Raw genomic sequence first — 17,511 nt, 5'->3', positions numbered from 1 at the left:
CCCTGGAATCAGTCATTTCTCAAGGAACCTTAATTCTTTTTAGTGAGAAACCAAGATTTTTGGCATCCATTCAGTTAAAATTTTATGTTGAGCAATATGTTGGTATAGAAAGAGATTTTTGTGATATCATCTTTATTTCTTATGAAAATGTTAGGTGGCAGAACCTGCGATAATTATTCCTGGGTCCATTTCTAGGTATTGCTCTATGCTGAGTGGATGACAGATGCAATCGTAATTAATGTTGTAGTGCAGCTCTATCTTTACTCTTTTTTTTGGTACCAGGGATCGAACTCAGGACCTTGCGCTTGCAAGGCAGGCGCCAGAACCACTGAGCTAAATCCCTGGCCCTATCTTTACATTTTTAAAGCAATCTTATTGTAGGGTATAATTAAAAAGTAATCTAAAATAGTTGAGTGCATGAAGATATACACTAGTTTGGGAGACTCATGTTTGTCTTCTAGTTTTCCCTAAATTATGAACTCCACTAAATATTCTGTTAAGAACAAAAGCAGATTTCAAATTTTAAGGAATATTAAAATAGGGGCCGGAGATTTAGCTTAGTGGTTCCGCCACCTACCTCACAAGTGTAAGGATCCAAGTTTGATCTCTGGTACCAAAAAAAAAAAAATTAAAATATAAAAACAGTGAAGGGGCTGGGGATTTAGCTCAGTGGTTACGCCACCTGCCTGGCAAGCACAAGGACCCGAGTTTGATCCCCAGTACCAAAAAGAACAGTGAAGAAAATTCTGAGAAGCTGAATGTGGTGGTCCATGCCTATAATCCCAACACTTAGTAGGCTGAGGCAGGAGAGTCACTGCAAGTTCGAGGCTAGCCTGGCTACATTGTGAGTTCAGGACCCACCTGAACTACATAGTCTCTGTCTTGAAAAACCTCCATCAACAAAATAATAATTTGAGAAAGTAATAAATTACCAGATACTAAAATATATTATAAAGTTATAATGGTTAAAATTGAGTGGTACTTACCCTTAAATAGACAAAGCATGCAACAGAATAGAGAACCCAGAAAGAGGACCAAACACAAGTGAATATAGTGCCATTAAGATTATGTTTATCTGTTTTTTGGTATTGGGGATCGAACTCGGGTCCTTTCACTTGCGTAGATTATGTTTAATGGGGAAAAAAAAAAGATTATGTTTCCCGGCCCGGGATTTAGCTCAGTGGTTCTGCCGCCTGCCTCGCAAGCACAAGGTCCTGAGTTCAATCCCGGTACCGAAAAGAAAAAAAAAAGATTATGTTTCAGATGAGTTCAGAAAAGATGGATAGTTGGCTACTGCTAGCAGAACTGGGATCAAAAAATGAAAATTAGGCTGGGGATTTAGCTCAGTGGTTCCACTACCTGCCCTGCAAGTGCAAGGACCCAAGTTCGATCGCCAGTACCAAAAAGAAAATTACATTCCTTCCCATTTCTCGGTGAAATTACTCATGGATCAAAGATTTAAACATAGAAAAATGAAACCATGAATGTACTAAGAAAAATACATGAAAGTAGTGCAAGCCTACTTCCTCCTGTGATCAGCTATATATATAAAGATTAGCATATTTTACCTCTTAAGATTATTTTATTTTATTTTATTTTGGTACCAGGGATCAAACTCAGGTCCTTGCCCTTGCAAGGCAGGCAGCGGAACCACTGAGCTAGATCCCCAGCCCTTAAGATTATTTGAAAATTATACAAGGCAACCCCCCCCAACCCTTAAAGCCAAAACCAAAAAAAAACAAAAACAAAAACTTTTCAACCCATGCTGGAAGTATGGTGATCATTTGGCATATAGCTACATTCCTTTGTTGGCATCTATACTATATTCAAACCTGTTTGGTTTTACTCTTCTGTTTTAGAAGATATACTGTGTGTCACATTATACTGTGGTTCTAAAGAGTCACATATAAAAAGATAGACTCAGAAGTGCCCTCTGCATCCCTGCCACTTGGTTCCTGTTCTCTTTTTTCCTTTTTCCCACTCACCCATTGTTTAGTTTCCAGATATTCTTCTATGTTTCTCTGCACAAATGAGCAGGTGCGTTTTCTTTTAAGTCCTCCTCTTTCTTCCAAGAAAGATAGTATACTGTAGACAATCTTTTGTACTTTGCTTTTTCAATTTCACAACATGTCCCATGACATCTATGTATTTATTCTTTTTTTGGTACCAGGGATCGAACTCGGGTCCTTGCGCTTGCGCAGCAGGCAGTGAAACCTGAGCTAAATCCCCAGCCCTGTATATTTATTCTTTTTTTCTCTGTAGTACATATAAAATAGTTTCACGATTAAATATCAGTATCAATAATCTGAGTAGTTCAAGATTGATCTCTCTCTCTCTCTCTCTCTCTCTCTCTCTCTCTCTCTCTCTCTGTACTCAGGATCGAACTCAGGACCTTGTGCTTGCAAGGCAGGTGAGGTGCCACTGAGCTAAATCCCTGGCCCTCAAGATCTTTTTAAAGAGCTTTTGCTCTATTTTCAAGATTTCTTTAATCTTCAGGATATATCCCAACAGTGTTTAAAATTAATTGAATTAATTTTTCCAATATTTTATCAATATACAATTATATTTATTTTTTCATTGGTATTCAGTTTTAGAGTTTGCTTTTTTCCACAGTTTTTCTTTAATTTTATTTAGTAATTAAAGTATATATGTGTTTCAAGAAATCTTCCTTATCCATACCTTTATCCCACTCCCACCCATTGCTTACAGGTAACCATTTCATTTGTTTCTGATTTATCTATTTTTCTAAAAATAAGTATTAGGTATTGTTTTTCTGTCTTTCTTACATTTAAGGTACCAAGCATGTGTATACATTGTTTTGCACAGTGCGTTTTTCCCTAAAGAGTATTTCCTGAAGTCACTCCATTTGAGTTTGTAGAGATTTTTTTCATTCTGTTTTATGAATCTCCAGGTGTTTTTAAGTTCATATTTTACTTAAATTCCAATTAGAAGTTATAGTTGATACACATGTCATAGGTGTTACTGGTGCAAGAAAGGTGACTAGGAACATGAGTCAGTACATCCATATGCAAAGAAGTGACTTGTTTACTTACATGTTTTAGGTTATAATTATAATAATTTTTAATGATTATCTGCTTTAACCATCTTTTTCATTTAATACAGCTACCAATGTGATCACTTTGAATTATAGGGCTTTTACCATCCTTTGAGATTCTCTTGTTTCCCCGCCACGTTGGCAAAGATCAGAAAGTTAGTAACACTGGATATTGAAAAGGAAAGTAATGGAGTATAAATTGCCATAACACTTATGAAAGACAATTAAACTAAATGGCAAAAACATTTTATCTAGTTAAGGTAATGAAGCTTAGTTTACCTTAAAAATCCAGATATACCTTAGTTCCTTTGAATGCTGCTACTTGCAGTCACTTGAGATCACCAGATTGCAAGTGACCAGAGGACACTAAATTTTAGATCTTAAGTTTTTTTGATGTAGAAAGTTTTTCAGGTAGGTTTTATTAAAGAACTCCCTGTAGTCATAGAAACTCAGAATCATTTCAGACATAGGAATTTTCCCAAACAAGATTATAAAAAATTGTTGATGTAGCCTCCTGAAGCCATAATCTTGCAGGATCTCAGGCTGACCCCTGTTTTGCTCTTGTGAGTTTTTCAGGGGCTTCTTGCAAACTTAAGTGCTTGTGCTCTGCTCTGCTGCCATTTTGGTTCCTTCTTCCTGTCCTTGGCTCCATTCTGGAACCTTCCCTGATAAAGAGCTTCTAGTTTTCAGTTATTGACCAGAAAGCAAAAACTCAATAGGCAGAAGATCTTTTATTTCTTGGCTTTGGGTGAATCATGGATAGCTTGATTTTTCCTGGAGAAAGAGGAAGGAAATAATCATTATTTTATGAACAATTCTTATTGAGGCAAAATTTATAACAAAACACAGTTTATTCTGACAAATTTATGGATCCATGTAGTCAACACTCCAGTCAAGGCTAGGACATTTTCATCACCCCCTGGAGCTTCATTGCAGGCCCCTTTGCACTCAATCTCCCTCTTAATGTCTTGGGTCTCGGTGACTGCCAGCCATCCCTCAGTCATTGTAGATTAGTTTGGGCCTTCAGCAGTTTCATGTGAATGGAATCCTACAGGGTGTATATTCGGTATCTAGCTTCTTTTGCTCAGCATGGTGATTTTAAGACTTGTCTGTCTTCACTGCATGTATTATTAGTAGTTTGTTGGTTATCTGCAGGGCTGGAGATTGAACCCAGAGCTCTCACATGCATTTGTCTCCATAAGCAATTTTCTCTCCTTACACACATTCAGGGAACTCAATTCTATTTTCTAAAACTTTTTTCTTACTTTATTCATCTTTTATCCCATTTTATTATATTGGGGCATCCTCATAATTTAAATTTTCTCTGCTCATGTTAAATGTTGTAAGATTTGTCTAATCTTTAAAATTTTTCACTAGTACATGTTTGTAATACCTAATCATTACATTCATAGTGAGGAGTTGGTACATATACATAACACATCTTAATTCTTTCTGCTCCCTCTTCCCCTCTCCAAGATTTGTCTTTTCATGAATGCGTCCCTCTCCGCTAGGGTCAGTTTTCCTGTTAATTATCTCTGTCTTTGGGATTGTAGGCTCTCAAATGTTCAGTAGTTCTTTAGCCGTCTTTTCTTATTTATGGATGAATCATTACAGACCTGATAGACCTGTGTCCCTCAAGGCTTTTTCTGTAGGGTGAATAGGTAGGGAGCTGGCTGAGATGCCAGCTTCCACCACAAACCCCAATGTGGACAGCTGTACCCTGGGCTACTATCATCACTTTGTTCTTTCTAGTTTTGTTCATTTTCTTCAGGGAGCAAGCAACCTTTTTTCCCCTGCAAGATAAATAGCAGCCTGTCTGCTCTGTGTCGTATAAGAGGTCAGGTTCTTATACAGCCATTGAGTTCAGCTCCTTAGCCATCCTTCTTAAACCCACATGCATCATACCTAAACATTGAGTTTTATCAGGCAGCACAGCTTGGCTTCCTCCTCCTCCACTTCAGTTTACCCTTTTTTCCCCTAGGTTGCTAGGAGCTTGCTCTGTTTCTCTGGTTTTTCACAATTATATACTTTTCATTTACCCGACACAGGCTTTTTATTTATTTATTTATTTATTTATTTATTTATTTATTTATTTTGTTACCGGGGATCGAACTCGGGACCTTGTGCTTCTCGAGGCAGGCGGCGGCACCACTGAGCTAAATCCCTGGCCCTACAATTATATACTTTCATTCATTTCTATTTGTTGGCTTTGAGCATGGAGACAATGTAATGCACTTGTGCAACCCATTGTTTTTAAGTTTTTGTTTCTAGCTTTTTTCTGTGATATTGTGCCTAAATCTCTATGTACATCTTAATTTTTCTCCACAATTAAAAAAGCTTTTTATTTTTGAAATAATTGAAGATTCACAAGAAGTTGCAGTTACATTACAGAGGTACCCCATATCCTTCAGCTGATTTCTTCCAGTATCTACTGTACTGTACAGCTACAGTACAGTATAAAACCCAGGAGATTGACATTGGTATAAAGTATATATAGTTGTCTTAATTTTTCAGAGTATTTAGAAGTGAAACAGTTCAAAATTGTTGTGATTGCTGCCAGATTATGTATGTGTATTATTTAGAACAGTTCTTGCTGAGTAACCAAATTCAAATTCGGGCCACATTGAGAGAGGTTAATGGGTAGACGGCCATTGTGATGCTGAATGTATCTCTCTAGATTTGCCTATCTTTTTATTCTAAGACAATGAAATGTCTTTATTTTCTTGCAGTTTTTACTTCATTGTCAGAGATTCTGCCTCCCTCACTGGCTGCAGTCATTGCCTCCTCCAGCAACCCTCTTGTCCTTATTGCTTAAGATTCCTCAGTTTTCCCAGCCTCTAACCTTTCCCTCTGAGGAGTTCTAATTGATCTTGTTGGACCTAGTTGGGTGGGAGTGTCAAGCCTGCGCCCGCCAGCTTATTTAGTTGAGCAGTTCTGGAGGGAATACTACCAGGCAGTTCCGTTTGAAGCTAGTACTCCAGTCTCCCTGCAACACAACAATGAGTGGTACTTTAAAAAACCTTTTGTCAATTTTTTAAGTGATGTATTTCATGAGTAGTTCTCCTTGGAAAAGATTCCAGCAGTTCAAAATTGTTACATACAACAAAACATAAAAACTGGTTTTACATTCTCTCACTCCTTAGGCTGCACTCTATCCAGGGGGAAACATATCAACAGTTGACTCCACCCTTGTATTCCCCTTGCATTGTGATTGTCTGTGAATATATTTAGCTGTGCACCTCTGGGGAGGGGATGATAAATGAACCACAATCTATTCAGCTACTTGTCTTTTTCATTTTACTGTTGTGTCTTATGAAACTCTCCAATATCATAATTTACTTAATTGCTACTGTGGTTTATAAATTATATTCATTTGATTTATACTAATAATAAAGGGATGATTTTTTTCTTTTTTAGTATTTTTTTCCTACTAAACAAAAAGTAAAAACCTACATATTATATGACCTCACGCCCATATTATACCAAAGCACTGTTTCAAGTTCCTGCATAAATTTTTGGGTTATTTTTTCTTCTTTTGGAAAGAATACATACAAAGTTTTACAGTACATACAGGTATATCATTTAGATAAAGCTTTTTCTTAGCCAGATTGTCTACATACATTTGTCATTTATTTGGACTGCTTTTTTCCTATAAAACAAAAGTCAGCTATCTAGAAGAAAGATTTGTAGGTAAAAATGTTGTTTTGGGGTTTTTTTTTTGGGTACCGGGGGTCGAACTTGGGTCCTTGTGCTTGCGCAGCAGGCAGCGAAACCACTGAGCTAAATTCCCAGCCTGCAGGGAATTAAAACATGTAGCCGGGTATGGTGATGCATGCCTATAATCCCAGTTCCTGGGAGGCTGAAGCAGGAGAATCACTGTGAGTTCAAGGCCATCCTGAACTACATAGCAAGATTCTGTCTCAAAAAAAAAAACCAAACCAAAAAAAGAATTAATAAATGTAATTGTATTCCCTTTGCATTTGCATTTTATAGTAATCGTGTGATCAGTATCATCAGAGAGGTAAAGTAAACAAAAAGCCCTAGGAGTGTTGAATTCTGTTTGAACCTGAACACATAGCCAGTATGTTTTAAATAAGATATTTGAGATGGGGCCAGGGATGTAGCTCAGTGGTTCTGCTGCCTGCCTCGAAAGCGCAAGGCCCCAAGTTCGATCACCGGTACCAAAAAAAAGATATTTGAGATGTACTCAAAGAATAATATAAATACTTTAACTTCTACCCAGTTTAAGAAATAAATTACCACCCAGAGTGGTAACGTACACCTGTAATTGCAGTATTCTAAGAGGCTGAGGCAGAAAGATAAAAAATTTGAGCTGAGCCTGGACAGCTTAGTGAAAACCTGTCTCGAAATAAAGTAAGAAAGGGCTAGGGATGTAGCTCAGTATGAAGGCCCTGGGTTCAATCCCTAGTGAAAGGGAAAAAGGGAGGGAGGAAGAAGGCAAGGGGAAATTACCGTAAAAGCTTATTATGTGCCCCTTGACCACATCCCTACATTACAGTTTCTCTGAATTAATAATCCTGATTTTTAAACAGTCTTGTGTTTGTGCAATTTATTCATGCTGATGCATGTAGTTCATTCATTTTTGCTGTTGGGAAATAGTATTTCATTGTATCGGAATACTGTAACATTCTTATCCACTCTGTTGATGGGCATTTAGTTGTTTCCAGCTTTTGATTATTAGATTGTTGCTGTGAACATGATCACACAAGCTTCTTCTAGGATGATTCATAATCGTAAAGAGAAAGCAACCCAGAAGTCCATCACCTGATGAAGGGATAAATAAACTGTAGTGTATCCATATAGTGGAATATTATTCAGCTATTAAAAAGGAATAAGGTACTAATACATGTTACAACACACATGAACCTTGAGAACAGCTAATGAAAGAAGCTGGTCACAAAACACCACGCACTATATGACTGCATTTGTGTGAATGTCCAGAGTAGTTATATCCATTGACATGGGATAAAATGGAGCTGTGAGACGTCTTACTGGAAGGGAAGTCTGGGACCTCCAACTCGGGAGAGGGGTGCCCTAAGCAGTGCAGACCTAGGACACAAAGGAAATTTAATAGTTGAAAATAGAATTTTCCCTCTTATACTCGATTTAGAATAAATATTGGGAGAGCCAAATATTTAAGTAATCAGTATAGAACAAGAAGCTTTTGTCTGTACTAACAGCGGTGTGGAGACCACGTGTTATGGTTTATGGCTTTGCTCCTTTCCTTGGGTTTGTTCATTGCTTTGGTTTGACTTTTCCAGACAGAGTCTCACTGTGTATTTCAGGCTGGCCTTGAACTAACAGCCCAGGCTGGCCTCGAACTTGCAACGATCCTCTTGCCTCAGCCTCTAAAGTAGGTACCAGGATTACAGGCAAGCACCACAATGCCTGATTTGCCTTGTGACTTATTATTCAGTCTTGAATCCTTTAAGTGGAAATGGTACTTCCTTGTGTTTTATAAGTAAAAATAACCCTTCACAAAAAATGTTTACTTCTTTTTTTTTTGGTACTGGGGATCGAACTCGGGTCCTTGCGCTTGCGCAGCAGGCGGGAAAACCACTGAGCTAAATCCCTGGCCATAGAGAAATGTTTTGATCCCTGCCTAGTAGTCTGTTTCAGGGAAATCATTCTAAATACAGAATGACTTACCCAAAAATACTGAATACCTCTAGTTTTAGTGAAGAAAAATTAGGAACAAGTTAAACGCCCAGCTGAGTAGGCTGTGCCAAAGTAGATGGTGACTGATCTAGAGCGGGGACAGCGAGCCTTTGGGGCCTTTAGTGACACAGTCAGCCCACCACGGCGCACCTGCCATAGCTTCACCACCACTGGTCTAAGCGTGCTAGGGTTTAAGAGATTGCGTAGAAACAAGAAATAAAGTTTACACTAGAATTAAGATACAAGTTTGTTTAGTATGTGATTACAGAATTACTTTTTCATAAATATTCAGCAGAATTCTGGAAGAAAATCCAGTTGTTTGCTCAAAAACTGTTTTTGAATATTAGAGTTCAAGCGATTTTTCCTCTTAATACCTTTATGTTTCCCAGCTTTTATTTAGTCATCATTCACGTACTATGAGGTAAAGTTATAGCTAATGTCTTCCTTAGGCAGCCGCCTAATAATTCTGTTGAAATTATCTGAAGATTACTGAGTAAAAGAGATGATAGTGATATTTTCTTAAATCCTTTTTTTCTTCCATCCATACGGAACGAGCATGTTTGTGTTATTTCTTAGAACTGAAACTCAGCACCGAGGCTCTGCTCCCCATTCTGAGAGTGATCTACCAGAGCAGGAAGAGGAGATTCTGGGATCCGATGATGATGAGCAGGAAGATCCCAATGACTATTGTAAAGGTAAATGAGTGAGGAGATACTTGGCAAGGTGCGATCCATCTGTTTCCCATTTCATTATTTGAATATTTGGTCTGTCAGTGTAAGCACAGTTTTGATGACTTTTGCATCTTATTCTCTAAGATACAAGAAGCAGTATTCTTAAATTTATCCAAGTCTAATTTTATATTAAATGTTCACTTTTTTCTCTTTAAAAATGATACTACATAATTACCTTAGAAAATTTCAGAAACATATTAAAAAGAAAAGAAAAGCTACCTGCAGTGCTATACCCAGAAGTAGCCAATTGTGGTATTTTGTTATACAGATATTTTGAAAGAAATATCTTCTTTTTTTTTTTTTTGGTACTGGGGATCGAACTCAGGTCCTTGTGCTTGCGAGGCAGGCGACAGAACCACTGAGCTAAATCCCCAGCCCAAGAAATATCTTCTTAATACACCCTCCCCTTTTTGAGGTACTGGGGATTGAACCCAGGTCCTTCATACTGAGCTATATCCCCAGCCCCACTTTTTTTTTTTTTTTTTGGTACCGGGGTCCTTGGGCTTGCACAGCAGGCGGCGAAACCACTGAGCTAAATCCCCGGGCCCCCCAGCCCTGCATTTTTGAGACAGGGTCTCAGTAAGTCACTAGTTGCCCAGGTAGGGTTCAAACTTGTGATCCCCCCGCCCCCCGCCTCACCCTCCCAGAGAGCTGGGGTTACAGGTGTGCCCCAGCACCCCAGATAAGTGGTAAAATTCCCACCAGTTTGGGCAACCTTTTCAGACCTTCCTGGTTTTTATTTTTATTTAGAGAAGAAAATCCTCCTGTTTCTTTTTTCAACTAAACAGAAGTTATTATTCTTCTGGAAAAAATCCTGAGATTGTAACTAAAAGCAGATTCATATGTTTAGAGAAATCGGTTGCAGTTTTGGGGGCAGGGCTGTTGTGATACACAACCTCATTTTTGTTTGTTTGTTTTGGTACTGGAATCAAACTTGGGACCTTTCGCTTGCAAGGCAGGTGGTGGAACCACTGAGCTAAATCCCCAGCCCTACAACCTTTTTTGTTTGAGGATGAGATTCTAACAGACAGACATCACTTGCTCAATTTAAAATTTTATTCACTAAGATTATTTTTTTGTAACATGAGGTCAGTTTGACTGATACAAGGTATATGGACATGGATAAATGGAATATAAGATCCCTTTCTTACTAATGAAGTGATTGTTTCTTATCTTGGTGGTTCTGATTATATTCCTCTTGTTGCTCCTTCCAGGAGGTTATCATCTTGTGAAAATCGGTGATCTGTTCAATGGCAGATACCATGTGATCCGAAAGTTGGGCTGGGGGCACTTTTCAACAGTGTGGCTATCATGGGATATTCAGTAAGTTTTAGTAGTCTTACAAACAAATTACTTGGATGATGCCTCCACATTTTGGTCTGATTTTTCTCTAAATTGATTTTTTGATTATAATTTTATTATTGTAATCTTTATGTTCTTGGACAAATCATGTTCTTGTCATGAAAATCAGACATATGAAAATTCCATATACATGTCTATGTCTAGATATATATCTGCCTCTCCATTTTAGAGGCCTTAGAATCGACATATTGATGAAATTAGCACCAACAAAGCACTTAGAACGCCCAGATTCAAAGCTTTGCTTATGTTCAGTGGTATGTAAATTAATAAGTCATCTTCTTACTGAAGGTAGAGTTAAATTTTTATATAATGTTAAACCAGTGTGAAATTTTTTATTTTTGTAACAGATTTACTCAGCCATGCAGTCTAGAAATTTTCTCTAACATAAAAATTACAGGCAATAAAAATACCTCTTTAACATTGAGTATTTACCTAAACATGTACTCTGTCTTTGATGGAACAGTAATTGCTATCTATGCATTTCATGTATTATCATTTAATTTTTATGATGTTATTTGTTTTCATCCTAGTATGTCTTCAGCCTTCTTACAGGATAAGTAGCTTTTAACCTTGTATCTTTTATTATATAGATATATAAAGGATATTTCTGATTTAGTAGTATTTTTTTCCCTTATGGTTCCCCATTTCTTAGTATTGGGATTCCAGGAGCTACTCTGAACGTAGTTTTAGTTGTTTTGTTTTGTGGTGCTGGGAAGGAAATCCAGGACCTTGCACATGCTAAGCAAGCCATCTACCACTCAACTACTTTCCCAGTTCAAAAGGTAGATTTTAATTTAGAGAAATTTTTCAATAACTGAGATTATCTGAGAACAAACAGATTTTTTTTCTTCCTATAAATGAAATCTAGCCAATTGTGCCAGTTAACAATTAGAAGTGACCACATAGAAAGTTTGGCTACAGGGAGACATGAAATCAATACTATATTTATATTTGCTTACCATCTGCCAGTATAACCAATTCTTACCTTCTCATATATGGGTAGGGCATTTAGTCTTTTCCCCCCGTCCCTTTTTCTTTTCTTTTTTGGTACCAGGGATCAAACTCGGGACCTTGCACTTACAAGGCTGGTGGCAGAACCACTGAGCTAAATCCCTGGTTGGGCATTTAGTCTTTTTTTTTTTCTTTTTTTTTTTTTGACATTTAATCTTAATTGCCTCTGTTTGTTTCTTAGGGGAAAGAAGTTTGTGGCGATGAAAGTAGTTAAAAGTGCTGAACATTATACTGAAACAGCGCTAGATGAAATCCGGTTGCTGAAATCAGTGAGTATTACATCATATGTGTGAACTGAAAAGCATTGTGTAGTTTTAATTAGACATAGCATCTAGTAGACTCTTTAGCATGGGTAAATTTTTACTGCATCTACTGTAAAGTCCTAGTATTCATAAGGTGTAGAGGAAGATAATATTTCCACAAGTGTGTGGTAGGGAATTGGTGGGATTTAGTGTAATTAGAATTCTGTCTGTATACACTGACACTCCAAAGAATTGTCAAGCAAGCAAAAAAATTTTATCAGATATGTCTTATGTGTCAGATAAGCTACTATTAAGAAGAAAATTGTGTGAATTATTGTATGTCCATTGTTTTTAAATGTTATAAAACAACAAAAAATAAATGCTGTATTCATTAATTCCATTTATACTTGACAACTTAGGTAAATTTTATCAGGACATTTATTTCAGTTTTGTTATAAATGAAGGTGTCAACACAGTAGGAGGAGCTTTAACTCAAGGGTAGGAAACCTGCATTTAGGTACATCTCTGTCCCAGTGTGCCCTCCATCTCTCATTTTATTCCTGCTGCTCTTTAGTCATTTTGTTCATAAAATGTGTTGTACCTTGAAATCTCTGAGGCAGTGCTTTTCAAAGTTCAGTTTGTGATAAGGAGCGTGTGCCCCAAAGTAAATCAACATATACTGCCTCTTTCATTGAGAGTTTTTCTATTAAAAAAAAAATCAACTCAGTAAACAGTGTGGTTAGTACTGTGATAGATTCACATTCTGTAAAAGTGCCTTAGTTCCTGATAGCTTGGTAACCAGCAGTTAATTTCTAAGCCACACTGTGAGTAGCAAAGTGGTTAAATTAGAAATCTAGTATATAGATTTTTAGAAGTTCTTTCTTGGAGTTAGTTTACTGCATTGTATATTCCATTAACATTTGGCTTGTTTCCATGCTTTCCCTTTGCCAAATTCTCTCTCTTCCTGACAGGTTCGCAATTCAGACCCCAGTGATCCAAACAGAGAAATGGTTGTTCAACTACTGGATGACTTTAAAATATCTGGAGTTAATGGAACACGTATCCTTTTCAAAACTTACTCTTTATAAAATAGCATCCCAGGGAAAGGACTGGAGTTGTACAAATAACTTTGACATCTTTCCTTTGTAAACTGTGATAAAACTACCTCTGTATCAGTTAGGGTTTGTTGGTGGGTCAGATTTAATATAAAATACATACATATGACATATAAAGGATTTACAAAGTACACTCACAGTGGCTGCCTGTGGAGTTGGGTAGGGGAGTGCAGAATGGCCATCTGCATGCTGAGGAGCCCAAAGTCAGGAGCCTGGAGCTCACAGCGCAGCCTGGTGGGGGTCTGTCTGCATCGGAAAACCAAAAGGTCTGCGTGGCAAGGCTGAAGGCACTGGAAATGAGCATCCAAAGGCAGTGAGAAAGTGAGATGGGAGGCTTCTTTCACTTTTTATGTGATCAGGCCAGAGGCTAATGCCACCCACATCCAGGGTGCATATTGTCTTCCCTGCTCATCCTGAGTCCCGCATGTCAGTCATCCACAGGCATGCCCGAACTCTGCTCCAGGAGTCCTGGGTACTTCCTGACCCATTCAGCTGGGCCTCACAATTATCCTTTTTTTTTCCCTTGGTAACAGGGATCAAACTCAGGACCTAGCACTTGCCAGGCAGGCACAATGCCACTGAGCTACGCAGTCATACCTTCTGTTGTGCACTTTTGAATACAGACCTGAGTTTTGTGCAGTGTGCTTCTTCAGATATTGCTTTGGTTCCCCCATCTTTATTCCCTTTTCAGGTGAATTAAAGCAAAATCAAAAAAAACTTTTAGAAAATAGCTATTACTAAATGAAGGTTGTATGAACTTTACCTATTAGTACAGACATTTTCTTTTGTTGTGTATTCACAGGCCTTCGTATTGAAGAAGCTTGTCAGTGCCAGTTACATTTAGAATTTAAATATTATTGTTCACATTGTTTTATATTTTTAACCTGAAGTTTTAGAATATTAGAGCTGGAAATTTGAACCTTAGTTCATTTTCTTCACAAGTTAACTGTTGTTGTTCTGTGCAGATACTCAAAAGGTTATCGCAACAGGCAAGTTTATAAAGGCCTGTTAGACTTTCAGAGTAAAAGCTAAAATAAAGTATCTTACTTAGATGGGAGAATCTAAAATTATTCACTCATGAATGATTTTAAAATGTGCAAAGAAAGACATTTCATAGATCATCCTACTTGCCATTCCTGTTTGGCTTCTCTTAGCACACATTCTTAATTACCATTGATTCCCCTCCCAGAGTGGGGTACAAGTGACTGTCATTCTGTGTAGAATAGACTGTGGGAAGAAATTTGATAGAAACAACATATGAGAAAGGAAAGAAAATAGGTGGTAAATGTGAAAAGACTTATTCTGAAGTTCTAAGTCATTTCCTTAGGGAAATAAAACTCACAATCTCCAGATCTCTAAGGAAAATTATTGCATCCATCTTACAATAGTGTATCTTTTACCAGTTGTGGACACCTAGATTATTTACTGTGTGTGTGTTTGTGTTTGTGTTTATGCAGAGTAGTAAGAAGAAAGGTAAACAAGAAATACCTATACAGAATGTCATGGTAGCCATTGATTCTGTCTTCTATTTAAGTTTGTAATGTTTGTCAGTGTCATTGTGCCAGATGGGCACTTTTGGCCCTAAGCAAGAACACTTTATTCTAACCATTAACTTAGGTGTGAATTTCAAGCTCAAGGTATTTTTGAAACACTACTAGGTGGTTTATGTCCACTGAGTCCTCTTTTAATTATTTTCTCCTCTTGTCCTTAGCCATTCTCTCTGCTGTTCCTTCTACTCATCTCCCAGCTGGCGTGGCCCCTGCTTTGTTTGCTGCAGTTAGAGACTGAGAAGGCTGTTCCTCAGAGTGCTGTGTTAAGGGTCAGCAGGTTATGCTGTTTACCTCAGGACACAACGCACCTACACATGGAACTGTGGATCCGCTTTTTTTTTTGGTACCGGGGATCAAACTTGGGTCCTTAGGCTTGCGCAGCAGGCAGCAAAACCACTGAGCTAAATCCCCAGCCCTGTGCATCCGCTTTTGCTGTGTGTCTGGGTATAATTGCCTTTGCTCCAGATCACTGTTCTTTCTCATTAAAATATAAAGTAGACTTCAATATTAACCTGGTTCACTCCACTTCCGTGAGGGTTGAGGGAAAAGGTTGTAGACACCTGATCTCTATGTAACACTGACATTTGCCAGGGAGTCATCATTGGCTGCCTGCATGACTAAGGTGTTGTGATAATTCTTTTACTATTGACCTTTCCTCTTTTGCAAGCTCCTCTTATGTATAATGTATCCTAAATATGGTTCTTACTTAGTAATGTTTTTAGCTCGTTTTTTCTTTGGTACCGGGGATTGAACTCAGCCCAGCTCTTTTTTTTCTTTATACCATCTCTAGATTTTTTTTCATGTGTTAATTTCACATCTCTTTCTTCTGACTCTTACCAGTCTTCTTTGACCCCACGCTATTTTGCTCTATAACTAATTGATTATGATAGTCTACTGAGATCTTTTTTATTTTTAAGCTATCAAATATTTTATATCACTGCTTACAGATTAAATGTTTGTCAAATTATAGTGCTTCTCAACAAGTAAAAGTTAAGGTTGAAACTACAAACATAAAAGAATAGCTTGAAGTTCTAGTTTATGTTTACTTTTTAAAAGCAGTCTTGGGCTGGGGATTTAGCTCAGTGATTTCACCACCTGCTGCACAAGTGCAAGGACCCAAGTTCCATCCCCAGTACCAAAAAAAAAAAGTCTACTTTTTAAAAAAACTTATTCTGGTAAATTTCAAACAAAAAAGTAGAATAGAGCCAGATGTGATGTCACATGCCAATTATCCCAGCACTCTTAAGAAACTGAGGCAGGAGGATCACAAGTTCATGCCTATCCTGGGCAACCTAGTGATTCAGCAAGACCCTGTCTCAAAATTTTAAAAACACGCAACGGTCTGGGCTCTAGCTCAGTGCAAAGGCCCTTAGGTTCAATACACTACTACCAGAAAACAAAACCATAGAAAAGTTTAATGACTCACCACAGATCCATTACCCATTTTACAAGTCATCAACTTAAAACTAATCTTTTTGTCTATACTTCCTGATAATTCTGTTGCCAATCTTAGATATGTTCTTCCATTCATAGTTATTTTAGAATATCTCTGGAAAACATTTTTATTGTGTTTATTTGTTGTACTGGCCATTGAATCCAGCCTTTGCACTGAGCTGTAACCCTGTACCTTTTTTATTTTGAGATATGGTTTTACTAAGTTGCCCACGCTCGCCTTGAATTAGTGATCCTCTTGCCTCAGCCTCCCAGAGTGCTGGGATTGTGGCCCTGGGACAGCATACCTTCTCTTCTCTCTCTTTTTTCTTCTTTTCCTTTTTCTTTTTCTTTTCTTAAACAAGGTCTTGCGGTGTAATCGCAGACTGGCCTTGAACTCATGATCCTTCTGTCTAAGTCTCCAAAGTGCAAGGATTACAGATGTGCAGCACACCCAGCTTCAATATCTGTCTTTGGACTGGAGAGTTTACTGCTAATGAAGTCTGTCATTTGTCATCTGTTTTCTGTATGCCATACAGGTTTTTATTTCTATGATTAGTTGATTTTTTTTTGTAATGAAACATTTAAATTCCTTTTTCATTTCCTTTTATATATAGTCTGTGTGATTACCACAGGATTAGATTTACCATCCTAAAGTGTTAACAATGCTGACTTGTATTTTAACCCTGTATAATTTGAATTTTTGCCAGTTTTAACTTCAGATATAAATTTCTCTTTAACAGTTCAATACTCCTTTCAATTATTGATGCTAAAGAATAATGTCTTTATACATTACATACCCAGAAGTAGAAACTAAAATTCTTATGAAAAATTTGTATCTTTAGGGCTAGAGGTGTAGCTCAGTGGTAGAGTACTTGCCAAGCATGTGCAAGGACTTGGGTTCGATGCCCACCCCCCTCTGTCTTTAAATGATATAGAAAACAAAACATGGAGTTACAAACCAAAGACACAGTAATATTATCTGTTATAATTGCCATCTATTTACCTTGAGGTTATTTCTTTGTATGTCTTTGAGTTAGTGTTTAATATCTTTTCATTTTACCTTCTGGAACTCCCTTGAGCATTTCTTACAGGACACATCTACTGGTGATTAATTCCCTCAGCTTTTGTTTATATGTGAATGTCTTAGTTTCTCCCTCATTTTCAAAAGACAGTTTTGCTGGATATAGGATTTTGGTTGAGGGTCTTTCTTTCAGCACTTGGAACATACTGACCTTACTGCCCTTTGGCCTCTAAAGTTTCTGATGAGAAATATGCTGACAGTCTTATTGAGGATCTTGATTGATTTCATGTGACAAATCTCTTGCTGTTTTC

The 17,511-nt window shown here is 37.6% G+C and overlaps 1 protein-coding gene across 5 annotated transcripts in view; it reads left to right on the top strand.

Moving 5' to 3' along the window:
* Srpk1 (SRSF protein kinase 1) overlaps nucleotides 1–17,511 on the top strand; it is a 73,551-nt gene that overhangs the window by 14,307 nt on the left and 41,733 nt on the right. For all 5 annotated transcript variants that reach the window (XR_015440205.1, XR_015440206.1, XM_087184366.1 and 2 more), the window contains exons 3-6: nucleotides 9,311–9,429; nucleotides 10,680–10,788; nucleotides 12,020–12,107; nucleotides 13,052–13,139. Coding sequence is in view for 3 of the 5 variants with exons in the window: in XM_087184366.1 (XP_087040492.1) it covers nucleotides 9,311–9,429; nucleotides 10,680–10,788; nucleotides 12,020–12,107; nucleotides 13,052–13,139 (404 nt within the window). In the remaining 2 variants the exon portion in view is untranslated. The remainder of the gene's footprint in view (nucleotides 1–9,310; nucleotides 9,430–10,679; nucleotides 10,789–12,019; nucleotides 12,108–13,051; nucleotides 13,140–17,511) is intronic.

This window comes from Heterocephalus glaber, unplaced genomic scaffold (assembly GCF_053883595.1).
Source record: "Heterocephalus glaber isolate CG9 unplaced genomic scaffold, H.glaber_assembly_v1.0 deba00001497, whole genome shotgun sequence".
NCBI classification, from domain to species: domain Eukaryota; kingdom Metazoa; phylum Chordata; class Mammalia; order Rodentia; family Bathyergidae; genus Heterocephalus; species Heterocephalus glaber.
The sequence above is the reverse complement of the archived record's forward strand: the minus strand, read 5'-3'. Positions and strand labels throughout refer to the sequence as shown.